The sequence below is a fragment of the Eurosta solidaginis genome, chromosome 4 (assembly GCF_040869045.1).
Source record: "Eurosta solidaginis isolate ZX-2024a chromosome 4, ASM4086904v1, whole genome shotgun sequence".
Lineage (NCBI taxonomy): Eukaryota > Metazoa > Arthropoda > Insecta > Diptera > Tephritidae > Eurosta > Eurosta solidaginis.
The window spans coordinates 6,053,518-6,075,525 of record NC_090322.1 but is presented as its reverse complement, the minus strand read 5'-3'; the positions used below and the strand labels follow the sequence as shown (position 1 = coordinate 6,075,525).

General features: G+C 34.2%; 1 protein-coding gene across 4 annotated transcripts in view; it reads right to left on the bottom strand.

The window, feature by feature from the left end:
• Window positions 1-1,657: 1,657 nt before the first annotated feature.
• The window catches only part of LOC137248879 (serine-rich adhesin for platelets-like), a 157,701-nt gene continuing 137,350 nt past the window's right edge, over window positions 1,658-22,008 (bottom strand). For 2 of the 4 annotated variants that reach the window (XM_067779848.1, XM_067779846.1), the window contains 6 exons: window positions 18,976-19,241; window positions 18,806-18,909; window positions 18,316-18,739; window positions 17,762-18,243; window positions 17,573-17,692; window positions 1,658-8,522 (listed from right to left, as the gene is read on the bottom strand). In XM_067779848.1, coding sequence (XP_067635949.1) covers window positions 8,442-8,522; window positions 17,573-17,692; window positions 17,762-18,243; window positions 18,316-18,739; window positions 18,806-18,909; window positions 18,976-19,241 — 1,477 coding nt within the window. In that variant the 3' untranslated portion in view covers window positions 1,658-8,441. Of the gene's footprint in view, window positions 8,523-13,838; window positions 14,325-17,473; window positions 17,693-17,761; window positions 18,244-18,315; window positions 18,740-18,805; window positions 18,910-18,975; window positions 19,242-22,008 lie in introns of all 4 variants that reach the window. The other 2 variants (XR_010952201.1, XR_010952200.1) reach the window with 2 other exon arrangements.

Below are 22,008 nucleotides of genomic sequence, written 5' to 3'. Positions count from 1 at the left end.
CGATTCAGCTAGATTTAAATTATTTTATTAAGCTGGTACATTTTTTTCAAACCTCGAAATCTTTCAGAATTTAATAAATAAAATAATATGTAAACTTTTGTAGGCTCTAAAATTTGACAACGTTTCCTAATTTGTGCTTGAAAAGCCTTCTCGTAATTGAAACTTTCTAGTTAAGAAATAATTTACCGCAAAACTAGCTCAGGTCTGAAATTTGGCAACGTTGCCTATTCTGAATCAGGACTGGTACATAAAGTTCTGCAAATTTAGAACTCCTATATTAGCTCTTGAAATCAAGCCTTCAACAACGGTAAAAAATGAACACTTACGAAGAGCTACGTAAAAATATATTCTACAACTGGAATAATCATATCAATGCTAATTAAAAAGAGTTGGCGAAAGTCATATCATCCTATGATAATGAATGATTTTACGCTTCAACAAAGGGGGCTTAGTAAGGACAAGCCAAGAAGTGGCAGCCCATTCATGTCAACAAGGGATGCTGCCAAAATAGCCAAAGCCACACATGTTGTGTATGATTATGAACGACGAAACGTATTTGAAAATGAACCTAAGAAAGTTGTTTGTTTGCCAGTTCTGCTGCTTGCAGTCTGGAGAGGACATTTTTAAGTCGGAATAAACCATTCAGATAGAAAATTTTGGCACAAAGGTTCTGAATTGGCTGGCTATTTGTGTATACGGGCATAAATCTACGCCGTTCTTTACTATGGGAACCATCAACGCAGACATTTACGCGCAATTGTGTCTTCAAAAACGTCTTCTGCCATTCCTGCGTCATCATAATTGTGCAAGTATATTTTGCCGGGCTTGGTTTGAGCGCATTACGCTTGTGTCACCCAACAATTGGTTCGAAATAACAATGTACATTATGTTCACGAAAACTTGAATCGACCAGATGGCCTCAGTTACGGCCAATTGAGCGTTAGGGAACGTACCCAAACTACGTGACCCATTTTCTACAACCTTTTATCCCCCTCCCTCCCCTCGGTGACCATCGGGTATATTTTAAAGCCCCCCCCCCCCCCCCCCCCCCCCGTGACAAGCCCCAATCCCTCCCCTCCCCCCTGTGACCAGGTGTAATACCTAATGAAACCCCTCCCCCCTAAAGAGGTTACGTAATTTGGGTACGTTCCCTTATTGGGCTCTGATGAAAGCACAACTTTTGCAAAAAAGGGGAAACTAACAAATGTACTGTAAGAAGTAAAAAGATAGTGGCGAATAGTATCGCTAAAGATGGACAAAACCTGATGGTACAAGCAATGTAACTTTTAGCACTTAATGGGCATTTTTGAACTTGCAGAACTTTTTGTATCAGTCTATATAAAAAATACTTTATACGCCCCTCTTATCCTTGAAATTTGATAACGTTTCTAATTAAATTTGGAAATCATTCTCATTCAGTTACAAAGCTATGAAAATTGTTAATCGCATAACTTACTTAAGAATACTACATTAATTACAACAACAAGATCTTATTAGTCTATGCTAATACGTTTATGATTTAATATTGTAAATTACACATACGATTTTATTTAACTTTTTTCCATAAATGAAAACATCAGCTAAAAGTATATGAACTCATTAGATAATGAATTGTATTTATATAAATTTTAGCTATTTACCTAAATTTTAATTAATATTTGTTTTTTTTTTTGAAATTAAAGATTTGTTATTCTTATGTAATAAAAAATATACGTAAGCATGTTTAATTGTATCACAGGGGTAATAAATCGCTTTCAATTATTTGCTGCTAACGCCTTGTCGATTGTTGATCTAGTGACTTTCAATCAATGTGCAAATTCGTATTTGATTGCTCGTCTTGCCAACTATTAGTTGGATGAATAAAGCGCAGTTAGTTTCTTAAATTGTTTCTAAAATCGTTTTCAAGAGCGAATTTTGTCACTTTATCTATTACATATGTAAATGCAATGCGATTAGCATTGTGATTTTTGATTTGACAGCTAAGTGACAGTTTTGACAGCATGAAAAGTCGACAGTCACCTGGGACTACAATTAACAATCGTTGTAGAGCTGTATGCGAGCATTGATTCCGTTAAACGAATAGTTCTGGGGGCGCTACTCCATATTGAACGCGAGATACAGTGGAATTTAAAAACTGTTAGATTAGATTAAAAAGTTTTTAAATTTAATCGCATCGTAATGCAGAGCAAACCCATAAAATGAAAAATTATGCAAACAGTGGAATAGAACAATTTTTAATAAAAAAAATCAATTTTAATTTTTTTATTTTCTAAACAGTTATGATAAAACATCAAAAATTACACAATAAACAATTTTAAAAATTTTATAAAAAATTTGTTTAGAAATTATTAAAAAAAACTAAAAATAAACAACTAAAATTTTACATAAATTAGAAACTGATTAGACAAATTAAACTAAATTTAACGGAAGACGAAATGTTTTTTGTGATTTTCATAAAAATTTACAAAATTAAGGCCCGTTTTCTGAAGTAAACTTTAAGGTGTATCGGTAAGAACATTTTTTGTGAACAAAATTCGTGTTTATAGGACAGATAAAGTTTTGAAGAAGTTTGAAACTTGCAAGGAAGAATTTAGCTAAATTTAGTTATAATTTACCGTAAGCAAATATACAAAAATTCAAAAAATATAACTTTATTTTTAATTTTATAAAAAACTTTATTTAGAGAATTACAGAAACTAGAATTTTATACGAATTTTAAACTTTCAAAGCGTCATAAGAAAAATGTAACCACATTCAGCTACAAAAATTTAAGTGTAAACACAAAAATTTCAAAATTTTACAAAAAATTTTTGGTTAAAAAAATATAAAAAAAATAATTTTTTACTAAATATATTAATTTTTTTGTTGGTTTTTTGGCCTTTAGTTTGTAAAAATGTTTGTAAATTGTCGAGCTCGAGGCCATACAATATTAAATAACACACAAAGAAAACTTTTTATTTGTATATGTTATATATTGTCGTTTTTTATTTATCGATATTTCGACTGCAATTAGAAGTCATCTTCAGGACTAGAAATACAAAAATACAAGTATTATAATAAAAAAAACATAAAAGTACATGTATACATTTGACTTACATCGTTGGATGTACCAGATCGACTAATTTAAAATTTTATATGACAAAAACGAAAATAAAAATAAAAAGTAAACAAAGAAAGAACCGTAATAATAAACAAAATTCTTAACTAACAACAATATAGCATAAAAAGTTAAACTGTGAGCGACACCCATAGCATAAGTATGTATTAAATTCGCACCAGGAAAATGTTGTTGTTGTATAACACTATCAGCATTAATTTTTGCAATTTTTCTTTATCAATTGTCTGTATGCGTGAGCGCATTGGTCTGTGTCTGACTTAAAATTCATTCTTTTATCGTTGGGTGCGCTGATTATGTGAAGCATCTCCAAAATATAGCGTTTCGTATAATGTTTTTCTTGTTGTAGAATTTCTACCTCATCGAAATCCGGAGAGTGTCCAGTTGTTTTGCAATGCTGAGTGAGGGCCGTTTTGTTATCAGTAGTGTGGTCCCTATTTTTTATGTTTGATTTGTGAGCGGAAATCCTTGTCTTTAGTTTGGATTTAGTTGTCCCCACATATACCTTACTGCATACGTGGGACCCGTCGCCGTTGCATTTAATTGTATATATAACGTCAGATTTCTCATATTTTCCGATTTTGCTTTTTGTATTTGTAAATATTTTTTGTAGTGTTATTATATGTGAAGACAATTTGAAATTTATCCCTGTCGTACAAATTCGAATGCTTTATCCTATTCGACAAACCTGGTACAAAAGTGGTGGATTTATATATTTTATCTGGTTTAGCTTTCTTGTCTCTAGTCGTCTTGAAATGGCTATATATGAATTGTTTTATAAGTTGAGCAGGAAATTCATTATTTTTAAGAACTTTTTGAATTATTTCAATATTTTTCTTATGGCACATCCGTCGCTAATTGTGAGAACACGTCTTACGAAATTTTTGGCCGTATTTACCATTGCAGACTTGTGTTTCGAATAAAAGTTTAATAATATACCGGCGGCAGTTAGAAAGCCAATCGAAAGTGAGGTGGTTGTTGTTTTTTATTACCAGTGTGTCCAGAAATGGCAATTTTCCATCTTTCTCAACTTCTAATGTAAATTTGGCAAACAGATCGTCTACATATTTAGTGAGGAGGCGTGGTTTATATGGTGTATCTTCCTCAAATTTAGTTAACAGTTCTTCCATCACAATATCTGCTATGACCGGAGATGCCGGTGACCCCATAGGCATTCCTGCACGTTGTTCATAAATCTTATTGTTGTAGTTGAAGTACCTGTTTTCTTTGTTTACTTTTTATTTTCGTTTTTGTCATATCAAATTTTAAATTAGTCGATCTGGTACATCCAACGATGTAAGTCAAATGTATACATGTACTTTTATGTTTTTTTTATTATAATACTTGTATTTTTGTATTTCTAGTCCTGAAGATGACTTCTAATTGAAGTCGAAATATCCATAAATAAAAAAACGACAATATATAACATATACAAATAAAAAGTTTTCTTTGTGTGTTATTTAATATTGTATGGCCTCGAGCTCGACAATTTACAAACATTTTTACTAAATATAGTATAAATAAAGTTGTGGCAAATGTTTTTTTTTTAATTTGAGAATAAAAACACCTTTATAGAATTTAAAAAAAAATATACAGGAATTTTATAAAAAATGTTAGTTTAACGGAAAACAAATTTAAAAATTTCTTTTTTTTGTGAACTTGAATTGAATATGAAAATCCAAAGGAAAATTTTACTAAATATAATTTAAATATACTTGTAAACAAATATATATTTTTTTAATTTGCTTAAAAAAAATTAATTTATAGAATTAAAAAAAAAACTAAAAGTGTCATAAAATAGTTTAACCAAATTAAACTAAAATTTAATCGTAAATTTTAAAATTTTAAGGTTTACTTTCAGTTCTACCAAAAAAAATTTATATTTTAAGAAATTTATTATTTAAAAAACCTAAAGTTTTTAAAAAAAGTTATAGGAGTTTATAACTTCTAAATCGTCATAAAAAAATTTAACAGATACTTGAAGACATAGACGGGCAGGGAAATGGTATGAATTTTTTTTTTATAAATCTATTTTACTTGTCTCTATATTTAATGAAATTTAATACGCCAAAGGGTGTGTTTTCTTCTCTCATTTATTTTTACTTTCATATGCCTTAATTAAAAATATATGTATATTTTATTCAATATTTCATTAGCATATGAAAATATTTCTTTTATATAATAATTTTGAATAACGTGCACCGTGTGCTAGATAGCCGCTGTTTTTTGTACATTACGGCTGCCAACATCGCGGTCTAAAAACGTTTCCAACATTGCACCATGTCCCAGCTTTATTTCCATGTAACTGAAAGTTTTTTTCTTTTATGATTTTTAATGCTATATGGTTAAACACAAATTTCGTATTTTAGCTTTTACTGTTACGTCAATACAATTTTAGATTAAATATTAAATTGTATTTATCGCTTGATATTTAAAACTATTTTGCTTAAGATTATTATGTATTTTTGTTTTTTTTTTGCAATCAGTTGAGCAGCACTGGAAAATGTAATTTTCATAATTTATTCAAATTTTTTAGGTTAGGTAGAATAGCATGCATGCTTGAGTATGCCTGGTTTTTCAGTGCGAGCTTCAACTCCAGTTATGGTTGACTAGAATTTAACATTGCCACTTGAGGCGATAGCAAAAAAAATTTGCATAATCTTATCTTAATATATAAAAAAAACACGTGTCACAACATTTTTGGGCGCGATGGACTCCTAAACTACGGAACCGATTTTCTGAGGGGGCCCGCGATTTAGAGGTACTATGACATTTTTTTTAATTCAGGAGAGTCTTTAGTTGTGTAGAGGGTAAGAATGAGAAGAAATTGAGAGAAGACAAAATAGAGAAGGAGATTGAGAAAGAGATAGAATGAGACGAAGATGGAGATAGATGAAGCGAAAAAGACGGAGGGAGGAGTCAATAAAAGGATTAGGAAAAAGTGAAGAGGGGGGAGGGCAGCGTCAGACCGAAAAAGCTTATTAAAATGTATGCAGATAGGCCAAATTTAGGGCAGGACAACATCTGCCGGGTCTTCTAGTAATTTAATAAAATAATCTCAGTTTAAGCCGCCCAAGTGGTAGTTGAGCTCAGACTGAAAAACCAGGCATCCATCGCGTAAAAGTGCTGCGAATTGGGAAAAACTTGCAAGTGATATTGCGCTTTAAGGCTCTCCGAGTTTCTAAAAACTTTTAATATTTATTTGTGAAACAGACTCCAGAGTAAGCCGAAGGATTTACTTCTTCAAGATTCAAGATCTTGCCTGGTTATTTAACGAAGATCATTACATTTGAAAAAGTTTAAACAGCGACTGGTAACACTGGCTTGGATTGCAAAAAGGGACAATGTTGCCAATTGTTATGAACCTTTCAATGCTTTTTAGAAAGAATGCAACATGCGCTTATGCTTGGTTTTCATTAGGTCCAAATAGCTGATATAAAAAGCTGCCCCAAGCTGATCCGCTGGTGAGTTGGGCTCAAAGATATTTCCATTATGCCACATTTCTGACTGACTCGGAGTCGACAAAGCAGTGCGTGGTCACAACCCACGCTAAAATTTTGTGTTCATATATTTCACAACCTATTTCATTATTTCCCGTTGTTTCACAAGTTTTCACATTATTTATTAATGGAAAGCCAGTTGACAAACAAAAATAAATTGCCAACATCTTAGCAACTGAAATTTGAACGTCGCATTTGCCGCAACGTTGGACAGTTGTCGTTTTCACTTATGGGTCAATTTTATTGTCACATTTTAGTCCAAATGTACGGCAAACTCTTTTCCTTGATATAGCCAAGTTTGTGGTCAAATTTGACCTAGTGAAAACCAAGCATTATACATAGCCGTCGCCTCAACTACGAAACAAGCCGTATTCAATTTCATACAGAATCATTCTCAATTCGCACAGATTACCACCAGAAAGATATATTACCACAGTAGTTTGCCACTATTCAGGACGGGCGCTTTGATGTATCTACATACGTCTCTAATTGTTAATTTTGAAGTGAACAAAATTCCAAGAAAATCAATTTTAACCGCGTTTTTTGCCATATTCAAGACTTTTTCACCACAAACCTTTCAAAAATATCTTTGGCAAATAAGCATGACTACATACATACTAGACTGGGTCGATTTATTAACCGATATCGTGCAATCGATGGTTTGGGGAGTGTTTTGACCATTTTTTTTCGCATACTCGGAAATAATTTTTTGGGGTATGCGTAGTGGAACTTTTTTCCTGAGCCCAAATCCTGTCGAAAAATCGATGGCGCGATATCGGTTAACTTTGGTCCATACAAATTGACTTAGGTTAATATACATACATACAATACCAAAATAATACTTCAATCGTTCGTACGAACCATATAAAAATTGCCTTGTGTGCAGTCAGCCTTATGCTATATACTAAGCTAAGTTAAGAAAAAATATTAAGAAATCTAAATTAGGAAAATTGTTCACATTTTTAAATTTTCACACTTTTTATAGCCACGGCCTGCACCAAACGACCGGAGCGAACGTTGCAACGAACATTTTTTGGCGGATATGAGGTGAATTGATTTTCACGTACGCGAAGAGTACTATGAGAAAAATTTCTCAACATAGTAACAACATAACTCAACATAGCACGTTGCTGTTATTTGACACAGTTCCAGAGAACGATTCTTATGGCGGTGCTACATTTACTACATACTTATAATTTTTAAGAACAGTAGGCTTTCAAACGCTAGTAAAAATGCTTATACATTTTTTTACAGCTACTATGTGGTGTATATAAAATAACTTTCTTAATATAATCAAAAGATTTATCATTACCGCAAAAAGGTATATCACCACAGTAGTTCAGTAGCGTTTGGCCTACGCGCAATGTGAGAAATGTGTGTTATAAATTCACTTACAAGAAATTCCCCACACTCACTGAGTTGGATAACGCTAAAAATCTAAACAGATTTTCTTGGGGCTATTGCGTGCAACCTTTATTTTTTATATGTATGTGAATAAGTGCCTGTATATAAATTTTCAATGCAATATGCATTCACTTTTAATGTAATTCTATTTATTCTCATTTTTTTATTTATTAATTTTGTATGCTTAATTAAATTTTTTCATAATTGAAATTCACTGCTTTGCTTTTTTCTGCACTTTATGCAATTACGATATTTCATGTGCATGATTTTTTTATGATTAAAATACATATATAATTGTTGTTTGTTTAATATTATGCCAATTCTTTGCTTAAACGCTAAAAAGAATCTATTGAGTATGTAGCTGAAATGTTTTCGCTTTTAAATATTTAATAATTATACATTAATTAAAAATATATAAAAATTCAGTCACTATCATCGCCATTCGTGTGAGCAGAGCTTCTATCATGGATTAACATTGAGAGCGTTTCCAAGCTTCGACGCACCTGTAAAAGAAAGAGAATAGAGTTTTTATCAAGACTCAATAACTTTAAGATGAATTCATTTGGGAATTTTGGACGGAAAGAGAAAATTTTTGAAGTTTAAGTATTTGCACACATGTATGTACGTCTCATATTGGTTACATAAAAAAATGAGAGTTTTAAAAATTGTTTGTGGAAATTTTAATTGTTTACTGCACAGAAAGGAGTACATAACTGAACCGAAATTGGGTAAGTATTTGGCCGGAAAGCTAGAAGAACACATAACTTTGGCTAATACATTAGCAGAAGAGATCATAACCTGGGAATACTGCAGCAGAAAAGAAGTGGTTTGCTGCGTTTGCGGGAAAATAATATATTGTCTTACTCCTATCAGTGTGTCACGCGCAAAGCATAGGATAGATGCATTGCATGGGGTGTTCTGGGCTACAGAAGAAAGCGCCTGGAAACACTATTTGACAGAACATCGAACGATTTCTCTCATATAAAGTTAGCCTTGCTGAAGTTGTTCTCTAAAGATTTCAGTATTCCGTATCACCGTAACGGTTGCGACACTACGTGACGAAATGACATGTTTTGCTTTTGCAATATATAGGTACCCACATGTAGATTAATCCACAATTTGATACAAAGTTCCATTATTAACCCTTCAAGGCGAAAATGGGACTATATCGGTACACAAATGGCCCAGCATCTTAGTTGCCCCATATCTCTTGGAACCAAGCAAGATTTATCAAACTCTTGGTTTGCATTATATAGGCTCCTACTTGTAGATTAATCCACAACTTGATTCAAGGTTCCACCATTACCTTGATTCAAAAGATATAGGGCAATTTAAGTGCTGGGACATTTGTATACCGATAAGTTATCATTTTTGCCATGAAGGGTTAATGATGGAACTTTATACCAAATCGTGGTATAATCTACAAGTGATTACCTTACTATCGCAAAAACAAAAGCTTTGTCATTTAGCTTGGTTCAAGAGATATATACAGTAATCGGCTTAGAAGTTCGTAGTTGTCAATAAATCGAATATCTCTTGTAGCGCATAAACCGTGATAGAACCCCGAACCAAGCCGAGTCTTGATCTACAAATACGTAGCTATATAAGTCAACAAAAAAGTTTTGAAAATTTTGCTTGGTTCAAGAAATTTAAGGCAATTTAGGTGCTGAGCCTTTTGTGTACCGGTAAATTCGAATTTCCGCCTTAAAGGCTTAATGATGGAACTCAATATCAAATTGTGGATTCATCTACAAGTATGTGGCTATATGATACAACAACAAACATTTTGAAATTTTGTTTGGTTCAAGAGATATAGAACAATTTAGGTGCTGGGTCATTATAGTACCGATAAACTCACATTTTTGCCTTTAAGGGATAATGATGGAGCTTCACATCAAATTGCGGATTAATCTACAAGAAGTTAGCTATATACTGCGAACACTTTTTGTTTTGAATTACGCTTGCTTCTCGAGATATACACAATAATCGGTTTGCCGACAACTACCAACGACTAAGTCGATTATTGTGTATATCTCGAGAACCAATGCAAATTTCAAAGTTTTTGTTGTTATATTCTATTGCCACCTACCTGCAGATTAAGCCATAATTTTTTTAAACGTTCTATTGCCAACGGTTACGGCGCTAAGTGCATTAATCGGTTTTTCGATTATTATTGTGCGTTTTGAGTATATCTCTTGAACCGTTAACGATGAAACCTTGAGTCAAATTATGTCTTAATCTACGAGCAGAAAGCCATATAACGCAAAAAAAAAATTTTAGAAAATCTTGTTTGGTTCAATAGATTTAGGTGCTGGGTCACTTCTGTACCGATAAATTCAAATTTTTGCCCTGATAGGTTAAGGATAGAAGTTTGTATCAAACTGTGGATTAGTCTACTAATGGGTGCCTATCTATTACAAAAACAAAAACTTTAACATTTTGCTTCGTTCAAGAGATATACACAAAAGGAACACGAATAATCGAAAAACCGATTAATGCACTTAGCGCCTTAACCGTTAAGCGCCAAATACACGACACGAACATTTCCGCGAACATTCCGCAATCTTGTTCGCAGCTTTGGCCATACACCATACGAACTTTTGGCCGAACATTAGTTCTCTTTCAGACAGCGATGAATACGGACAACAATTGTGCTGCAGCAATATTGCTCGCTGTGGCAATTAAGCGTAAAAAAAAGAGAGAAGATCGCAAAAAAAGATAATCATAATCATTATTCTTTTTAATTCTATTACAATAATCTTTGCTTTTTACTTGCCACAATGATGGCAAAGATTTATACATTTCAATAAATTCACTCAGACATTTTTTATTGTCCATTTTACTTTTCCGCGCACGTCTGTTCCGTTCAGAAATTACTACGATTATGAGCTATTTCGCCATACACGCACGAACAGTTCGCGCAAATGTTCGCCAAAAATTAAAATATTTTGATTTTTGGCGAACATTTGCGCGAACTGGCAAACACCACCATACACGACAGAAAAGGTCGCAGAAACATGACATAACGGGAATGTTCGCGGAAATGTTCGTGTCGTGTATTTGGCGCTTTAGCAATAGAACCTTTAAACAAACTGTGACTTAATCCATAGACAGGTGGCAATAGAACATAACAACAAAAACTTTGAAATTTGGCTTGGTTCTCGAGATATACAAAATAATGGATGAACACGTCCGTAATTGTCAATAAATCGAATATCTTGCATAGCGCGTGAACCGTTATTGATAGAACCCTGAATAAAGCCGAGTCTTAAACTACAAATATGTAGCTGTATAAGGCAACAAAAAAGTTGAGAAAATCTTGCTTGGTTCAAGAGATATAAGACAATTTATGTGTTGGGTCATTTGTGCACCAGTAAATTGAAATTTTTGCCTTCAAGGGTTAATGATGGAGCTTTATATCAAATTGTAGATTAACTTACAAGAAGTTAGCTATATACTGCGGAAACTTTTTTTTTTAATTCCGCTTGCTTCTCGAGATATACACAATAATCGGTTTACCGACAACTACCAACGACTAAGTCGATTATTGTGTATATCTCGAGAACCAAGCCAAATTTCTAAGTTTTTGTTGTTTTGTTATATTGGCACCAACCTGTAGATTAAGCCACAATTTTTTTTAACGTTCTACTGCCAACGGTTGAGGCGCTAAGGGCATTAATCGGTTTTTCGATTATTCGTGTTCTTTTTGCGTATATCTCTTGAACTAAGCAAAATGTTACAGTTTTTGTTTTTGTAATAGATAGGCACCCATTCGTAGACTAATCCTCTCTTTGATACACACTTTTTCCTTAACCCATCAGGGCAAAAATGTGAATTTATCGGTACAGAAGTGACCCACCACCTAAATCTCTTGAACCAAGCTACATTTCCTAAACTCTTCTTTCTCGTTATATAGCTTTCTGCTCGTAGATTAAGACACAATTTGATTCAAGATTCAATCGATAACAGTTCAAGAGATATACACAAAAGGCACACGAATAATCGAAAATCCGATTAATGCACTTAGCGCCTCAAACGTTGGCAATAGAACCTTTGAGTAAATTGTGGCTTAATCTACAGGTAGGTGGCAATAGAACAAAACAACAAAAGCTTTGAAATTTAGCTTGGTTCTCGAGATATACACAATAATCGACTTAGTCCTCGGTAGTTGTCGGTAAAGCGATTATTGTGTATATCTCGAGAAGCAAGCGAAGTTCCAAAAAAAAGTGTTCGCAGTATAAAGCTAACTTCTTGTAGATTCCTCTACAATTTGATATAAAGGTCCACCATTAACCCTTGAAGGCCAAAATTTCAATTTACTGGTGCATAAATGACCCAGCACCTAAATTGCCTTATATCTCTTGAACCAAGCAAGATTTTCTCAACTTTTGTTGCCTTATATAGCTACATATTTGTAGTTTAAGACTCGGCTTTATTCAGGGTTCTATCTATAACGGTTCAAGCGCTATGCAAGATATTCGATTTATTGACAATTACGGACGTGTTCATCGATTATTTTGTATATCTCGAGAACCAAGCCAAATTTCAAAGTTTTTGTTGTTATGTTCTATTGCCACCTGTCTATGGATTAAGTCATACTTTGTTTAAAGGTTCTATTGCTAACGGTTACGGCGCTATGTGCATTAATCGGTTTTTCGATTATTCGTGTTCCTTTTGTGTATATCTCTTGAACGAAGCAAAGTGTTAAAGTTTTTGTTTTTGTAATAGATAGGCACCTATTAGTAGACTAATCCACAGTTTGATACAAACTTCTATCCTTAACCCATTAGGGCAAAAATTTGAATTTATCGTTACAGAAGTGACCCAGCACCTAAATCTATTAAACCAAGCAAGATTTTCTAAATTTTTTTTTCGCGTTATATGGCTTTCTGCTCGTAGATTAAAACACACTTTGACTCAAGATTCCATCGTTAACGGTTCAAGAGATATACCCAAAACGCACAATAATAATCGAAAAACAGATTAATGCACTTAGTGCCGTAACCGTTGGCAATAGAACGTTTAAACAAATTGTGACTTAATCCATAGACAGGTGGCAATAGAGCGTAACAACAAAAATTTTTAAATGTGGATTGGTTCTCGAGATATACACAATAATCGACTTAGTCGTTGGTAGTTGTAGGTAAACCGATTATTGTGTATAATTCGAGAAGCAAGCGAAATTAAAAAAAAAAGTTTTCGCAGTATATAGCTAACTTCTTGTAGATTAATCCACAATTTGATGTGAAGCTCCATCAATAACCCTTAAAGGCAAGAATGTGAGTTTATCGGTACTATAATGACCCAGCACCTAAATTGTTCTATATCTCCTGAACCAAGCAAAATTTCAAAATTTTTGTTGTTTTATCATATATCTACCTACTTGTAGATGAATCTACAATTTAATATTGAGTTGCATCATTAACCCTTTAAGGCGCAAATTCGAATATACCGGTACACAAATGACCTAACACCTAAATTGCTTTATATCTCTTGAACCAAGCAAGATTTTCCAAACTTTTTTGATGCCTTATATAGCTACATATTTGTAGATTAAGACTCAGCTTGATTCAGGATTCTATCATTAACGGTTCAGGCGCGGCGTGAGTTATCCAGTTTAACGACAACTACTGACTCCTAAACCAAATATTGTGTATATCTCGAGAACCATGCAAAACTTCAAAATTCATAGGTGCCCAAATTATATAGGTGCCCACTTCAAGATAAATTCACAATTTGATTCAACATTCCATTGTCAACGGTTAAGGCGCCAAGGGGATTAATCAGTTTTTCGATAACCACTCTCGACTTGTAAATACCTTTTGAATTGCGAATACGTTTTCTTTATGCTCTGGGTAAAAGCTTTACTTCGCCTCTTCGCTTATCAGGAGGACGGATATATGCGGAGTAACTTTAAATTCCGTGTCGGTATATAACTATTTTAGTTATGCAACAGGTTCGGCGCATTATAAGACCTCACCGCATATGGGACTCTTGCTCTGACTTTGGAAAAACTTGCTTTATATAGATATTTCAAGGTTTGTTTTCCATCGTTTTGTTTGATATCTGCCTATAGGAGTTCCTGCATCTATTAGCGTCACAGTCTGGAACTACTTCGTCGCACCATTCAACTTCGTGTTTATTACCGGAGTCACAGCATTTTGCTTCTTTTAGAATCTCAGAGTGGTTTAGCTTTCAACCTCTCTCATATATTTAGGCATATTGTAGCACCTTATTGCTTCACAGAAGTTCAAATATTACCAAAAATGCATTTGTTGAATTTTTAAGTCCAAATATTGCGAAATCTAGAGCAAATCGGAAATTTCGAAGATCAGATTCGAACTCCTATCATAATCGATTATAATAATTGAGCCAACAAACAGTTGTTCAAGTTTTGATGCTCTAATATATTGGAAAGGTTTACAAGTAAAATGCGTATCAGCTGTTCGTTCACAGCTACGCTCAGCTGATTGATCAAAATTCTTATTCGTGTTCGTTTTTTTGTGCAGGCTTTTTGGCAGCGATGTACTTTTTAGGTACAAAATAGTGTAGTAGCTGTAGTGGAATGGTGTAGTATTGTTTTTCGTTAATAAGCTCTGAACGGGCGGAAAAACTTTAATTCCGTGTTATTGGCTTCTTGATATTAATATAACTACGTCTCTTTGGATAGCCCATTCTACGACTTTTCTAAAATTCTCGATATTCACAAATGTATTCCATCACAGCCTTTTTCGTTAAGGGCTAATTAATGGTGACTTATAACCATAAAACCATAACTAGATAAAACAGCTGATCGAAGCTGCCTTATGGAAATCAATATAATCGATTAATGGTGCCATACCATAACGCTAACGCCATAACCATATTATAGCCAACCAATTGGTTTTTGGTTACTCGCCTATGGATATTTGAGTTGGTGAATTTAATAAATTTTTGTAGATCTTATTCATTGTTTTGGGTACGTTGTGACTAAGAGACTTATTTTTTGTGGAATATGTTTGTAATTTTTTGCGTTTTCTTCATTTTTATGAAATTTTCACGATTTTTAGGTTAAGGCACCATTAATCGATCACATTGGAGATGGCTATGGATATGGGTATGGTTACGACTATGACGTTAGGGTTAAGGAAGTTTAATTAGCCCGTTAATTCTGCATCACTGCGTCGATCCCGATGACAGCAGCGCCGACAATTTGGACACTTCGGTCAGTGTTAAACTGTAGTGTGTTAGAAAGAGAAGAAAACAAACATATTTTACTTGTAAACCTTTACAATGTGATTATCGAAAAAGGCAATAAAAGCTTAAAACAATTTTCGCCTTGTAAACTCTGTAATTTGAAGAAATAAAATTTTTTTAAATGAATTGCTTACCTAATTCCACAACGCCTTATATGTCCAACAAGCCTTGTTAAGAAGTTTTATCTTCAAAGTAGTCTTAAGATTAAAAATCTTCATCAAGCTGATAAGCCGAAATACTTTCCGGGGGCATGAAACATCACTTAAGCTAACTTTATTTGTATGGCCATACAAAAAAAAAAATTGTTGGCGAATGTAATCAGATTGTATCACCCAAACGCCTTTAAAGTTTAATAAGTTTATAAATTAATTACCGTGCCTTATCGAAACCTTTTTTTTAGCGCTGATACATTTTATTTGAATCAATGCAAACACTTATTGGAAAGCAGTTATCTTGCATTCGATGATCTGCAGGTGTTTGGTAAATCAAAAAAAAAAAAATTTCTCCATCCTATCGGAAATGCCAATTGACCACGCCTAACAGACGATATTGAGCAGAATGTCATATTGGACCCCTCAGAAATTATACAAACTCTACGTTATTTTTTTCCAGTCTGTCTTTTATAAGAAATGTTTCCTTTTGTCAGTTTTTTAGGCTCTTTAAAGCTGGGGCCGATTCTGGTTTTGTGAAAAGACACGTCACATGCTTTCACATCATCAAAATTTCTAAAAATTAACGGAACTTTTATGAGCCTTTACAGCGGCGGAAGCAAATAAGTGACGGCCGGAAATCAGCTGATTGATACTTTTTTTTTTTACATAAAACCATAGAACTACAAAATAGAACATGGAATGGGTATGTATGTTAATATGTACTTATGCCGCCCGCTGCCACCTTGTGTGGTTCCACCATGGACGTTTGTTCAATGCACGTAAACCAACGCCATCGCTTGCCCTAACCGAAATAAAGGGCCAGTTAAACTTCCTTAAGGGCCAATTAATGGTGACTTATCCATAACCAGATAAAACAGCCGATCCAACCAACCTTATGTAAATCAATGTAATCGATTAATGGTGCCATACCATAACGCTAACGCCATAACCATACGATAGCCAACCAATTGGTTTTTGGTTTTTCGCCATATCCATAACCCAAAAATATTTGGGTTGGAGAATTTATTAACTTTTTGTACATTTTATTTATTGTTTTGGATATGCTTTGACTAAAAGACTTATTTTTTATGGTATATATTTGTAATTTTTTGCGTTTTCTTAATTTTTATGAAATTTTTCAAGATTTTTAGGTTAAGGCACCAATAACTGATGCCAATTTGATATGGATAAGTAAAAATATAGTTACGACTATGGCGTTAGGGTTAAGGAAGTTTAACTGACCCTTTAAGGTACGTTGCGACGATGGTAAACATGTGAGCAAACGTCCAACCAAAATGTTATGCCGAACAAAAAATTGGAAATCGAGTTAGCTTTTTGAACGCGACAGATCACAAGAAAAAGTTCAAGAAATTTTATTATTTTTCTCTTGTAAGCACAACTCTAATTCATTGTGTATAAGACAAGTGTGATAACTTCTGCATAGACGTCAAAATTATAAATAGAATGGATCACCTGAATTTTTATTGACTATCGCTGTCTCATTTTCTATCTCTTTCTATCACCCGTTGAAGATAGCCGCCCTATGCGCCCCCATACTTAACATCCTGTCAAAACGCTGCCAAATCGCTAAAAAATAGCCATATTGAACATCTTGTCAGGCAGTTGACGGATAAGATATCACACTTGTTTTATTTCTTTGTGTGTAGATGACACATTTTGACAGGGAACTGGCGCAGTTCGTTTTTATTAGGGTTGTTGATTCTCGTTTTATGAAATAGTAAAAAGCGCTATTCTAGTTCATCGGGAAACTCTCGTTGAATAAAATTCTGGACACACATTTTTTTCTTATTCGTTCGGAACATTTATTCGAATTTCGAGTTAAATTCATGGCGGAACGATACAAGGTAGCAGCATGGTGACATACCTACAAACATAAATAAAAGTTCCATGTACTTTGTTTTTGTAAATTCGATGGACAAATGTCAAAATCGTACTGCGCCGGAAGTTGATGTATCAAATCAAATAAAAAAAGTTTATAATTAGCTGTCCCGTGCTGCCACCTTGTATCGTTCCGCCATGGTTAAATTTCTCCAGTGCTGAATTACCTACTCGCGACTGCATGGTCTACTCTTTTCCACTATTCATTCTGGTGGTGTTTCTTTACTCTTCTCATTTGTTTGAACTTATATTTTAGTTTTACCAACCTTTGCAATTTGCTCTAAATTGTGGCTTAATATATTCTGAGCTTCTTCAGTACTTTTCGCTTGCAATTCCTTTTGCCACCTCAAAGCTTCTGCAAATATATCGTCATCGTTACCAGAACGCTGTGTAAAAGAATGTAATAGAAAGATGTATAAAACATGCCCATACTTCCCCTGCCCATTAACACTAACCCAATTAAATTCTGTTGGCGTGCGATAAGCGCTCGTTTTCGCTTCAATATCCAATACTCTATAAAGCAGAAAAACGGAGAATAATGCCAACACCATAGTTAGCAGCACCCCCAAATAAACCACATGTATTTCTGTGGGGAATTTCAAGCGTAGTAATGCTTTCTGCGTCAGCATCTTAAAGCTGGTTATTGCCGCATGCGCTGCTGTTTTAGGTACCTTTGCCATTACGGTTGTGGGTAGCGAGGAAGATGTTGACGGTGTGGGTGATGATGAGCCCGATGTAGTGGAAGAAGCGGTGCCTGCTACAATTAGCGCAATACCTGGTGTTGTTATAATGCAATCAGTGCTGCTAACATGCGCGGTTGCATTAACCACATTATTAGCTTTACCGTTGTTGAAGTTATAACGCGCCACAGGCGACGCTGAAGCGTACACGCTCGATTTTGGAAACGCGCGAGCTTCTTTGGCATCAACTGCAATATCTGTAATGAATTATTTCATTTATTAAAAACTTTTTGTTACTGCTTTAAAATTGCACATTTTCAAACACATACCGGAATGTCGTTGCGTACCATTTGTGTTGATTTTGGCATCAGCAATGTTTGCCTTGGATCCACCAGTAATATTGCGATGTATCAAAGTTTGGCCAAGTTCATCGACACCGCTACCTAAAGCTGCCTTTGCAGCGGCTGCGACCAGTGCTTGCGGAGGACTTTCATTGCCGCTAATTGAACAACTACTATCGTCCTCAATTGAGTATTCTTCGGATATTTCTATGTCAGCGGGTGCCTTTGGAAGAATTTCGATCGGTGCTAAAGGTGGACAAACACTGCACATAAGACGAAAAGCTGCCTCACGACTAATAAAGCTACCGAATACATGACGCTCGTCGGCGGTGGCAACACCCACAGCATTCGGTATGATTTTAGCCGTTTTTTCTTTGGAGATTTTAGTGACAGACGATGTGGGAATGACAACCTGAAAATAGACGAAGCTAAATATGATTAAATGGGAAGAGATTTTATGAAGATTTCGGCAACTTACCTTAGTAACATAACCAAACACATTCGAATAAAATGCGAAATGTTGATCTGTTATATAGAGATGTCCTTGCAGTAGAATGTCACTAACTAGCGCACAAGAAAAATCTGTACAAATAAAATAAAGTCCGTTAATTAATCTAAATTTGGTTTCTATTTCTTAGTTTCACTAACAATTGATAAGCTTTTCATCCTTGGACACCTGCGTAAAGTGTCGATGGAATTTCTTTACACGCGAACTGGAAACTTCTTTTCGTTTCTTTTCCTTCTCGGCGGGCACGGCTGTTGTAGCGGCAGCAGCTGTTGCTGCCGCCGTTGATTGCTCATGCTTCGCCGTGGTTTGGCCGCTCCAATTGCTACTGGTTGTACTTTTGCGCGACGTTGGACTGAGGCTGCGTATGCTGTTTGTGGATTCGCACTTCACTAATGAGTTCAATGATCTGCAAAAGAAAATAGGAAATGTGTGGGTTTTTTCTCATTTCGGTATTTACAGATGCGAAACATTCCCCGCATAAAACTATTTGGAATTTAACTGAAGTACTAAGTGAAAGATCGTCGCGAAAGGTTGCATGAAGCATACTTCATTTCAACCATTGTAAATTTTACCAAGTAGCGCAACTAACAGCTGATTCGCACATTCACACGCACAGTTATCGACTCAATTTCAAAACAAAACTTTAGATTATTTAATTCAAATTTTAAAGTGAGATAATCCTTACAAATTTATTTGTGCAGAATATATATGGCGTTTTTGTTGTTATTAAAACAATTGTTTTATTTATATTAAAGCCTTTATCATTTTTTTTTTTAACTTTGAAAAATCTCCGAACACCATTCCTTCATTATATGACATTCGACTGCCTAGTCCACTGCCTTCCACTCTATTCGCAACATAACCTCGAATTAAGCTGCCAAACTATATAGTAAACAATGATTTCAACATTCGACTCAAAAGCACTCTCCGAATTTGATGCATCTCAATACATCTTCAATAAATACTCAGCTGATTAAGAGTGCCTTTGAAACAAATATTGATATGGAACATTCTTCAAACTAGTTCCCAAATAAGACGTTCTTCCATTCAGAATAGTAGTATTAGAATTGAAGATTTCTTTAGTTGTTTACTTTACATATTTTTAAACGATTAAGGCTACGGCGTTATGGTATGACACCACTGACCAATTATATTGATTTCCATAAGGTTGAATGGATCAGCTGTTTTATATGGATATGGATACGTCCACTTTGCCAGGGCCTTAAAGGGCCAATTAATGGTGACTTATAACCATAAAACCATAACCAGATAAAACAGCTGATCGAACCAACCTTATGTAAATCAATGTAATCGATTAATGGTGCCATACCATAACGCTAACGGCATAACTATACGATAGCCAACCATATCCATAACCTAAGAATTTTTGAGTTAGAGAATTTATTAACTTTCTGTCGATTTTATTTATTGTTTTGGATACGTTTTGACTAAGAGACTTATTTTTTGTGGTATATGTTTGTAATTGTTTGCGTTTTCTTAATTTTTATGAAATTTTCACGATTTTTAGGTTAAATCGCCAATAACTGGCCCCAAACGAAAATTTGTACATAAGCAGATGAACTAACTCATATGAAAAGCAGAGCAGCAATTTTTACCTCAACAAAATTATTCTTAAAATAGTAAATGAAAAGCATATGTTCCAAAAATAAACAGTAGGTGGTAAAAGAAAATTATAGACACGCCCTCATGGGCACTCCTATAAAGTCCATGTGTATATAATGTTTTTCTGATTTATTTAATTTTTTCAGGGATGCACCTTAACGTTAAGCTAATCGTTTATCAAAAAATTTCCACCGTTTCCGTTGAAACACTTCGAAATATTATCGATAAAGAAATTACCAAGATAAATTGTATCTCGTTTTTAACCGAAACGAAAAGCTTTCGTTAACGTTAAAAACGTTAACGAAAACGTGATACTTTATGTTTGAATTGTGCTGGCAATGCTATAGCCATGGTGAAGCCGTAAGGTGGCAACAACGAGCGCACATACACACACAAACTCTATGTAATTTGTTTGTGTAATTCGTTGGTGGTAATGTCAAAAATACTCTGAGAAATGTTCGTACTGTCAAAATTCATGAGAAAAGTTGCAATCAGCTTGGATAATGCTTTCACCTTTAATGACTCCGCCATCAATCAGCTTTGCCAGCATAGTTTGAAATTAATAATCAACATAAACGATTTGATTTCGTTTTGATATGGCAGAAAACGAAACGAAATCATTTCGTTAATTTGACGATCTTAACGTTAATAAACGAAACGAAATGACTTCGTTTCGTTTATTAACGTTGATTATCGTAACGAAATGATATCGTTTCGTTGGTTAAGCATGCCTGAATTTTTTATTGCATTTATTATATATGACCATTCTTTGCGAAAAAGTGTTCAGTCACGCAACATTTTTATTTTATTTTATTTACGATTTTCTTTTTCAACGCAAGTCATCAATGACGTTTAGCTTTGTCTGCTGTTTTCTTTTTGTCGTCATATTCTCTTGCCCACTCAAGAATTAATAGGTATATTATAACGTCATAGATGGCACAATGCGGTCGAGCTAATGCAAACAATGACACAATTTTGCTATTAATAACCTTAATTCATTAAGTGATAATACATTCATGCAACAGGCAGGGGCGCATTTTTCAATCGGCTTTAAATACTTTGAACAACGGAACAGTGAAAGCTTAAAAACTTTGTAACGATAAAAGTATCTTAAAAAATTATTAGCGCCATCAAAATAATGAGATTTCAGATTAGCTTTGAAAACTTTTCAAAATAAGTCTAAAGATACTTGCAATAAAAAAAACTCACTCTTTCGATTCTGCACAATGAAACTCCACTGAATACATATCTTTATTCTTCGACGACAGTTCTAGCATTGATTTGGTCTGCTTCTGCAGTTTCAATTGGATATATAATTATTAAAAACATATTCTTAAATCGTTATATCGTTAGCAAAACTAAGTTGAAGCACACTTTTGTACTATGCACTAAATTGTTTAATTTAATATTATTCACCATCGCGCTAACTTTGTCTGGAATTCTAAAGATACCACAAATTATTTTGTGTAATGCTTGATTTTCACTATGTCAAATTTGAACACAGACTTGGCGATATCATGAAAATGGCTTGTCATACAACGTCAAATGCG